General features: G+C 31.3%; 1 protein-coding gene across 1 annotated transcript; it reads left to right on the top strand.

Moving 5' to 3' along the window:
• The first annotated feature begins 374 nt into the window (after positions 1 to 374).
• Positions 375 to 5,440, top strand: LOC145055663 (mitochondrial Rho GTPase 1-like). The gene is made up of 15 exons (XM_079004041.1): positions 375 to 534; positions 627 to 854; positions 946 to 1,078; positions 1,163 to 1,312; positions 1,964 to 2,140; positions 2,260 to 2,511; positions 2,644 to 2,712; positions 2,866 to 2,921; positions 3,095 to 3,176; positions 3,331 to 3,542; positions 3,634 to 3,703; positions 3,793 to 3,905; positions 4,679 to 4,829; positions 4,899 to 5,085; positions 5,264 to 5,440. Exons 2-15 carry the CDS (start codon positions 634 to 636, stop codon positions 5,338 to 5,340), a joined length of 1,950 nt encoding a protein of 649 aa, XP_078860167.1. The 5' UTR covers positions 375 to 534; positions 627 to 633; the 3' UTR covers positions 5,341 to 5,440.
• Positions 5,441 to 9,678: the final 4,238 nt, after the last annotated feature.

The raw sequence follows: 9,678 nt of genomic DNA, 5'->3' as shown, positions 1-9,678 counted from the left end.
TGGACTCAATTGAGTAACTACACAGCTTTTAGCGCAAGGAAAACGAAAATATCAGATGCAAAAAGTATAAAATTGTGTTGATTTTTTATGTACGTTTTCTTATACTTTGCCACTTTACTTGATGCAAGTTTTAAAACAGCTTGCCCCACTCCGATGCCCACAAAAGAGAAACCCTAATGGATCCATGCATGTTTTCTTCTACCCATCCATCCAATCCATCCAAATACTAAAACATCTCTTTACAATTCAACCCCAAGAAAGACTTGTTTTACAAAGTTATCCTTCAAGAATACTTTTTTACAAATTCCCAACAAAAAAGTGAGCTTTCTTACAAATTAGTCCCCTCAGTCACGCTTTTGCTACACCCTCGGACCTCAGTGTCTCCATCATCAGGTTTCTCCCGACTCCCGCTGTAGAAATAATAAAAGTATCCGACGCTATCATGCGAATGTCTGCCGTCGGTCAAGAAGAAAATTAGTTTCATAAAATTCATCGATTGATTCGTGTTTTTCGTTTTATTTTTTTGCCTAACAGGTGACTGTTGATTGTTTAGATCGCATCTATCCAAGTTTTCATTTTCTTTCTATTGTTAATCTTCTGCTTATACGTGATTTTTCCCTTTGTAGTTGTTAAATGTCAGGCGGCTCAGCAGTAGGGGCACCAATTCCCGGTCGCCGGAGTACCGTTCGCGTTGTGGTTGTCGGTGATCGTGGTACCGGTAAATCAAGCTTAATCGCGGCAGCTGCCTCCGAGAATTTTCCGGAAAGCGTTTCACCTGTTCTTCCTCCTACTCGTCTTCCTGCGGATTACTATCCGGATGGCGTTCCTGTCACCATCATCGACACCGCCTCCAGGTCTCGATTGAGTTTTATCCATCATCAACTTATTTGATTGATTAGATTATGCGTTTATATTTATGTTTTAATTCGGACTTATTAAATGTAGTTTGGAAGGGAAAGCGAAGCTAGAGGAAGAATTGAAGCGAGCTGATGCCGTGGTGTTAACATATGCTTGTGATAAACCTGAAACACTCAATCGCCTTCAGAATTTCTGGATTCCTGAAGTTCGTCGCCTGAAGGTTTTCAATCGATTAATATGTTACAATGTAATTGTTGAAAAGGAAATTGCCAGGTTTTAATGTTTTTTGTATATATATCTACAGGTGAAGGTACCGGTGATTGTGGTTGGTTGCAAGCTAGACTTGCGAGATGAACACTACCCCATGAGTCTAGAGCAGGTGATGGCTCCAATAATGCAGCAATTTAGGGAGATTGAAACTTGTATAGAGTGTTCTGCAGCCAACCTTGTCCAGGTATGTTATTTCGTTTAACCTCAATATCAATAATAGAGTACCACAAGCCTTCAAGTTCAGCTGCAGTCCTTACCATAAAGAGCTTATTAGATTAGTGAGAGTCATGCTTCTAGTGTCATGGACTTATGGTCACCTTTTACTCAAACCTCTAGTTTACAATATGAATTGTACTACTCATTGTGGTATTATGAACTTACCTTTTCATGAAAATTGAAGCTATAATCTGAATTATCCTATGCTTCTTCTGAAAATCTTCTAAGTAAAAGCATATATTGTTCATGTTACGATTACAATACTAGGGCAATGTGTATTGATGTTATATAGTTTATGCAATAACCCTATAGTTACATCTAATTAACATACAACACTTCAATACCCTTTTATTTTGCCTCTCATGTTTTTCTATTCCTTTTAGTGGAAGCTATTGTCAAGCTGTTTAGATTGAATAGAAAGTTCTACCAACTTGAGCTTGTTTTACAATTAAAGTAGGACCATTTTGGTTTTTCTATGCTCTAGCTTATACCATTTTCGCATGCATTTGTAGACGTCAAAATGTAGAAGTTTTGTTTCCTTCATGATGCCTGGACTTGCCATCTTAGTCTCAATCTGTAACATGACTACATACAAAAGCTCATTTTATTTGTTTTGTAGGTACCTGAGGTGTTTTACTATGCTCAAAAAGCAGTGCTTCATCCAACTGCCCCATTGTTTGATCAAGAATCTCAAACTTTAAAACCCCGATGCATACGAGCATTGAAAAGGATATTTATTCTTTGTGATCACGATATGGACAGTGCCCTAAATGATAATGAGTTGAACGAATTTCAGGTAATTTCTCTTCTGCTATATTTCATAAAAAGAAACTTTTTTTTATTGGAATCTTGCAATCAAAAGCAATGGCGTTTCTTTGTAGACATAAAGAGGTACTTTTCTGTTTCTCATAACAGGTGAAGTGTTTCAATGCTCCTCTACAACCTGCTGAAATAGTAGGTGTTAAAAGAGTTGTGCAGGAGAAGGTACCTGAAGGAGTCAATGACTATGGGCTTACACTAACAGGCTTTCTTTTTCTTCATGCTTTATTTATTGAAAAAGGTCGCCTTGAGACTACATGGACTGTCTTGCGTAAATTTGGTTACAATGATGACATTGAACTTCGGAAAGAGAATCTTCCTGTTCCCTCTAGAAAAGCTCCCGACCAGGTTATGCTCCTATTAACTTCAAATAAATTTCCATTTATATATTTTCAGTCTTTTTTTTTTTTTTTTCGATATTACATTTAGTAAATCATATTCGATACTGGGAATAATCTCTTATTGGTTGTGTTAATATAGAGTATTGAGTTGACTAGTGAAGCTGTGGACTTCCTGATGGGGATTTTCAGTTTGTTTGATTCAAACAATGTAAGTATTTCTCTCACTTTTTATTCTAACTTATTTTCCTATACATTGTGGATCTTTTCTTCATAACTACTTTAGTTAATTGTCAAATTTATACGATTGTATTTAACTACAATTTATTTATATATCCCAAATGTAAACGTTTACACCTTCTAGGATGGAGCTCTACAAGAATCTGAGGTTGATGAGCTGTTTTCAACTGCACCAGAAAGGTGGGTTGGTTTTTAAACTTTACATTTGTATTGATTTAATGGTATATTTTCTATTCTTTTAGTTAAATTATTGAGGGTGTGAGTTTTGTCATCTATATATGTTGTGTGCTTTCTTGTTGGCTCTTTAGTAGTAGTAATTTCTAATGCATGTATAATCTGTATTCTCCTTTCAGCCCTTGGGATGAAGCTCCTTACAAGTATAGTTTAGAGAGAACCGAGTTAGGGGACATACGACTTTCAGGGTTTCTCTCTCAGGTGTGCGTGTGTTTTTTTATTAATATAAAATTTATATATATATATATATATATATATATATATATATATATATATATATATATATATATATATATATATATATTTTTCCTAAACTGTATGCTCGGTTTTACTAACATTTATTACACGGTTGCAGTGGGCCCTAATGACAAACCTCGATCCAGCTAAAAGTTTAGCCTATCTGATATATCTAGGTTACACTAATGACCCTGCAACAGCACTCCGTGTTACTAGAAAAAGAACATTAGATGTTAAAAAACAACAATCCGATAGACATGTTTTCCAGTGCTATGTATTTGGACCCAAAAATGCTGGAAAGTCTGCATTGTTAAGTTCATTTATCGGAAGGTAAAAGTTTTCCTAGACTTTTTTTTTTTGCAGTTAAGTTTTGTTATTTCTACAAACCTGTTGATAAAATATGGTCTCGATTTACTTGCAGGCCTTTCCAAAACTCATATGCTTTAGATAACAATAATTGTTATACAGTCAATGCTGTTGACCAGCTTCGGGTGAATGTTTACTCTAAAACATTATGATATTGGAGACATACTTTACAATAGGGTATTGATATTGTTTTCAATTTACACTGATTTTGCAGGGAACTAAGAAGACTCTTATATTGCGTGAAATTCAAGAAGATGATGTCAAAGAGTTTCTATCTAGCAAGGAGTCCTTGGCTGCTTGTGATATAGCAGTTTTTATTTATGACGGGTGAGCTCCATGCTACATGTTAACAACACTTGCTGTCTGTTCTGTTAGTGTTCATACAATTGTTAGGACTTAGGATAGTAAACAAAATAAAAAGGAAAACATGTTTATAAATTTCAATTTATGACTATCTTGAATTTATTAGGGCAAAACACACACACACTCACAAAAAAAATACTTGTACTTTTGCTATATTATCGGTTTAGCCACTTAATTACTTCCTGTAGTGATTAAACAATTATATGTTTTTTGACCATTTGAAAGAAACGTTTTCTGGTTACCCGGGTGTGATATTAGTCATTAGAATAGAATTCAAAGATATATAACATACTTTGACTGTTTTATCGATTTCGCCACTGAAGTACAAATTTATTGATTTAGACATGGAACTATTATTATAATAATCATAAACACGAACAAGGTTGAAAGAAGAAAGATTACTATTTTAATACACATAAGACGGAATATCTTTGGTGCAATTTTAGGGGTAGCACAAAAACAATGATGAGAGAGTAGAAGTCTCTGCATTGGAGAGCAAGTACTACACCCAAAAGAGACATAACTTTAGATAGGAGGGAGTGGAGTGGAGGCTTAAAATTAGGGAAGTGGCATAGCATGGGTCTTAGTTGAGGGCAGGTTGTCTACATCTAATCTATTTGTTGTGAGATTTGATTATTTTTGTTGTTGCTAAATCACTAAAATGGTGAAAGTAGGCTTATTATTTTTGTTTTTTCAAAAAAAGTTTAATAGTGAGAATGGTTTGGGTGTTGCAACAGTTCGGATGAATATTCGTTAAAAAGAGCATCAGAACTGCTTATGGATGTGGCGAGGCGAGGTGAAGATACTGGTTACGGCGTGCCTTGTTTCTTTGTTGCGGGAAAAGATGACTTGGATTCTTACCCCATGGCAATCAGGGATTCCGAAGCGGTAATTCACTTTTCTTAAATTTGTTTCATTTTCATTTTATTATATAATTTTTTCATTTTTGCTGTGTAGATCTGTCAGGAATTGAAAATAGATCCACCCATTCATATCAGCGTAAAAGAGAGAGACATGAACAACATTTTTTGGAGAATTGTAAACGCAGCCGAACGCTGTTACTTAAGTGTCCCCGAAACCGAATACGGAAGAAACAAGAAGCAGTACCGCCGCCTCGTTAATCGCTCTCTCATGTTTGCTTCTGGTAAAATCCTTCATTCTACTACGCCTATTTTCAATTAATTATTAGGGTCTTTTGTCCTTGGGTGGGACCAAAAATTATACTCTTTTATTTTTTTATTTTTTTCCTACTGACATAAAGTCTCGGTCACAGTCTAATACATGACAAATGGGTCTGATTGTTTATTGATATATTTTTGCAGTTGGAGCTGCTGCGGCTGTAATTGCATTGGCAGCATACCGAGCGTATGCTTCGAGGAAGAGTCATTCCAGCAGTTAGGTTAAAAACATACGGATGTTTTAAAAATAAGCACAAAGGTTGCTACATATCTTTACCCAACCTATTTTAAAAATAGAAAAAAGTTTGAAATTTCCATCAAGTATAAGGGTTTTTTTTTTTTTTTTTTGATTTACCATTTGTTGCTTCATAAATCGTACCTCCTCTAAAAAAAACATATGAGTAGAGAAGTAAAATGTAGGCGTTTGTTTGGGTTTGGGTGGATATATATATTGGCGACAGTGAAGATGACACGTAGGGGGGGTGATTTAATTTATGAGATGAGGGTGAGTTTGTTTTGTTGCAAGCAGCAAATTGGGAATTGGACAAGAGAAAGGGCGAAAGTGAAGATATTGGCGATCCTGATTTTCAGGTGCTTTTGATCCTGAAATGATAAGAGAAGAATAGGAGCAGGAGCAAAGAGCAATAGGGGTGGAAGTGGGGAGGTAATGGTGATTGGTTGATATTATTGTGGACTGGCTGTTGACCCAAAATCCAAATTGATTTCATTTTTTTCCCACAATAATTTTTGTCTGTGTGTGTGTGTCTGTCAGTGATTGAGTGATTAAAGGCAGAGGGGTAGGGGTAGGGGCTAAAGTGATTCTTTCTGTATAATGCCTCTCTCATGCACTGCAATTGGATTCAATTTGGAATTCAACTTGGTTTCAAGATGAGATGATGATATCTTCCAACGTATGTTTGCTAGATCTCATCTTTTCCCACTTCCAATTTCCCTGCCTTTATTGTCCTTTTCATCCTCTCTCTTTTTTGAATTTTTCATCTTTCTCATGACTTTTTTATCATATGTGTTCCCAAAATCAGCCACGTTACCAACAACTTTGCACCCGGGGGGGCCTCTACCCTACTACTAAAGATTTTCAGAGCATCAGTCCACTATACGTGGGCTTTCTGGTATTTAAATATTACCAGACCTTTTAATAGTTTTCATAACTTTTAAGAAAAACTCAAATTAAAGAGAAAACTTCTCAAAAGTTAAGAGGGTACCACCTTAAGCTTTTTTTTTTAACCAAATGTTCCAAATTCAAAAACTATTTTAAATATAGCATTAAAAAAATCAACTGTTTGTCATAACTAGTTTACTAGATTACTATTAATAAACATTATCCAAATAACATATTGTTTCTTGTCGTCTTAATCATAATTTTTCTTCTTCTTCTCCCAACTCGTATCTAAAACTAGATAATATAACATGTATTATATTGATACCAATATGTATGTACAGTAAGACCAAACTTGATACTTAGTAGCACCACATAAGATTTGATTAGATAAATCAAAATAAAACACTAAAATAGAACGAACTATCATAATGCGGGTACAACTAACTGACATAAACGAAATAAATAAATAATGAAATCAAGTCTTTGCAAGTCTGTTGCTTTTTTTTCCCACCAAATAAACAGTGAGAATTTTGGAAACATTGTTAAGAAAATGATTTTTTCATTATTATGTTGTCAATCTTAGTCTTTCTATACATTTGTGTTTCTTTTTATGTAAGTTTATATATTTCAAAAGTTTTTAACTATTTTTATCAAACAATTTGTAAACAAATTAAAACTATAATTTTCAGCTTCTAACTACCAACTATTTTTCCAAACATACCCTTAACTTTGGTGATTTTTAAGATACTTAAAAAAGTATATATAACATTGCTTAATTAGTAAATTTGAAGGTTCATCGGACCGACGAGACTCGAGTAAGAACCACATTTCCTTTTCAATTGTTTAGTCATATAATTAAAGTAAAAAAAATATAACATGATTGATTAACATTTGGATCCTAAATTAAAGAATTACATCATAACCATCAATAACAAGATTTGAATAAAAAATGACCTCGTACAACAACGATTTTTTTTTAAGCTTACATCTTATTTTAAAGAAATAATATTTAAACAAAAAAATAAAACCATAAACTATTATATGAAGATATTTTTTTAATCTTTGATATTTGTGCCATATTGAAAATATTAAAAGTTTAAAACATATAGTTTTAATGATATATTCGTTTTAATTTTGTAGATTCAGTTTAGTAGATTAACTAATTACAAAATAGTAAATATTTAATATATAAATATAAATATGGTGTAATTGAAATGTTATTAAATATAAGGGTTAAAATTGACAAAACAGATAAAAGGATTATAAGGTTGGAAATTCATGTGGTTGGAGTGATTAAAAAAAACTCTTATCTTCCATGGTAAATTAATTTTTTCAAATTTAAAAACTTGAATAAAAGAAGAAAAAAAACTACCAAACTACCATTGTATGCTTTAATAAAAAAAACAAGATCTGAAAAGTTATTTATAGATCTAGTAAAATGTAGATTTAGAAATAATTACAGCAGCAAAATCTTGACTTTTTTTCACACCAACAAGAAAACTTTATGAGATCTTGTCCAAGTAATCCAAGTCCACTGTCTGTTTCTGTTGGGTATCTTACTAGCCCAACATTGTAATCTCTCTTGGTCTTGCATACAAATTTGTCTAAACACTAAATGCAGATATTCAAAATAAAATCGCATTCAGAAACTAAATCCTTCTTGATATTTTAAAAGGTTCATCATTTATATATACATTAATAAAGTAGTATAACTTTTGTAACAAATTGAAAAAAAAACAGTACATAAAAAAGCTATTTAACGCTTTTCTTTAAATAAAATAAAATAATAATTATCATCATGTGAAAGTGAAAATATCTACAAGAAAGATGATCGCTCTAATAGTTATCATTGTCATTAATTTTCAACGGTAAATACAAAAAAGAAGAATGTCCATCTTTATAAGAAAACGGTAAAGATGGAAAATATGTGGTCCAAGTTGTTGCTGTAATTGTGTTCTTACAAAATTCAGATATCTTGGATTGTACTTCAATATAAACTTCAACAGAAACGCAAAGGTGTAAAACAACATTAATTAAAAAAACACACCTTCTTGATATTTTAAAATAATACATTGTATTACATCAAAAGTAACCAACTAATTATGTTTATTATCAAGAATCGGCCAATGTAACATAGTCTATAGCAGGTTTTACCTGTTAAACACTTTTTTTCCCTACAGATTTAAATACAAAAAGCATGACACTCTTTTAGTTGTACAATTTTCTTATAAAAGATTGATGAAAATTCGGATTAATCAGTCATTTAATGAAATTTCGAGGCAAATTCGGTTTAAAGGCCGTGGTTGATCAAAATACAAACATAAATAATATATCGTATAAAAAATGACTTAATTATATATGAAAAAAATAATATAAATCGAACAAAAATATTTTAGACCAACACAATCTAACATGTTCTTATAGAACCTATTGCGATCAGTTATCAACATATTGACTTAATTTATCACATATATAAGTAATCGTTTTGTAAAAATGAATATATATAAAAAGAGTGTCTAATTACTTATGTGTAAAAGTACGCAGCATTTTTCTAAACAAAATTTGAAAATTTATAAAATCATCAGGTATATATATATATATATATATATATATATATATATATATATATATATATATATTCAAAGACAGAAAAACATGAAATTACATTAGGGTTTTGTTAAGCAAAAACTTTTAGAAATAATTAAAAAGGGACAAAAGGGACAGAGGGTTGGATTTGCAAAATCCAAATGCTGGTAGCATAAATGGCCCCATTTTGATCCTATATGGTGGGGGCATCATTAGTCAATTGTACCAGATCCCCTCCTTTTTCTGGAAAATCTTTTCATAATAATTATTGTCCATTTCTTTATATATATATATATATATATATATATATATATATATATATATATATATATATATATATATATATATATATATATATATATATATATATATATATATAACTCATAAAAATACATAAAAAAATATTTAGAGATCACAATTTTTTTTTTGACTTTATATACCAAAAATTCGCAACTTTTTATATAATTTCGTTGATTTTTTTTTTTGAAAAAAAACCAAAAAAAAATCGATTTTCTAATTTTTTTTTCAGCAAAATTATAAAAAAAGATACGAATTTTTGGAATATAAAGACAAAAAAATATTGTGAATTATAAGTATTTTTTTAAGCATTTTTATGATTTTTAGGGTTTTTTTGTTTTCGATACAACCATTCCCTATATATATATATATATATATATATATATATATATATATATATATATATATATATATATATATATATATATATATATATATATATATATTAGGTTATAACCCGTGTGCTACACGGGACAACTTAAAATAGTTTAAATATTAATAAAATTATACTCTAAAAGTATAGTGTTGTAATCGGGAGTTCTTATAAATGTCAACA

This window comes from Lactuca serriola, chromosome 5, assembly GCF_051521515.1.
Source record: "Lactuca serriola cultivar US96UC23 chromosome 5, Lser_US96UC23_V15, whole genome shotgun sequence".
In the NCBI taxonomy this organism is placed as follows: domain Eukaryota; kingdom Viridiplantae; phylum Streptophyta; class Magnoliopsida; order Asterales; family Asteraceae; genus Lactuca; species Lactuca serriola.
The sequence above is the reverse complement of the archived record's forward strand: the minus strand, read 5'-3'. Positions and strand labels throughout refer to the sequence as shown.

Excerpts from the sequence above, each read along its gene's own strand:
- LOC145055663 (XM_079004041.1), top strand. The coding sequence starts at position 634 with ATGTCAGGCGGCTCAGCAGTAGGGGCACCAATTCCCGGTCGCCGGAGT. Across the intron at positions 2,713-2,865 it reads GTTTGTTTGATTCAAACAAT|GATGGAGCTCTACAAGAATC; the intron begins GTAAGTATTTCT and ends TACACCTTCTAG. Across the intron at positions 2,922-3,094 it reads TTTTCAACTGCACCAGAAAG|CCCTTGGGATGAAGCTCCTT; the intron begins GTGGGTTGGTTT and ends TTCTCCTTTCAG.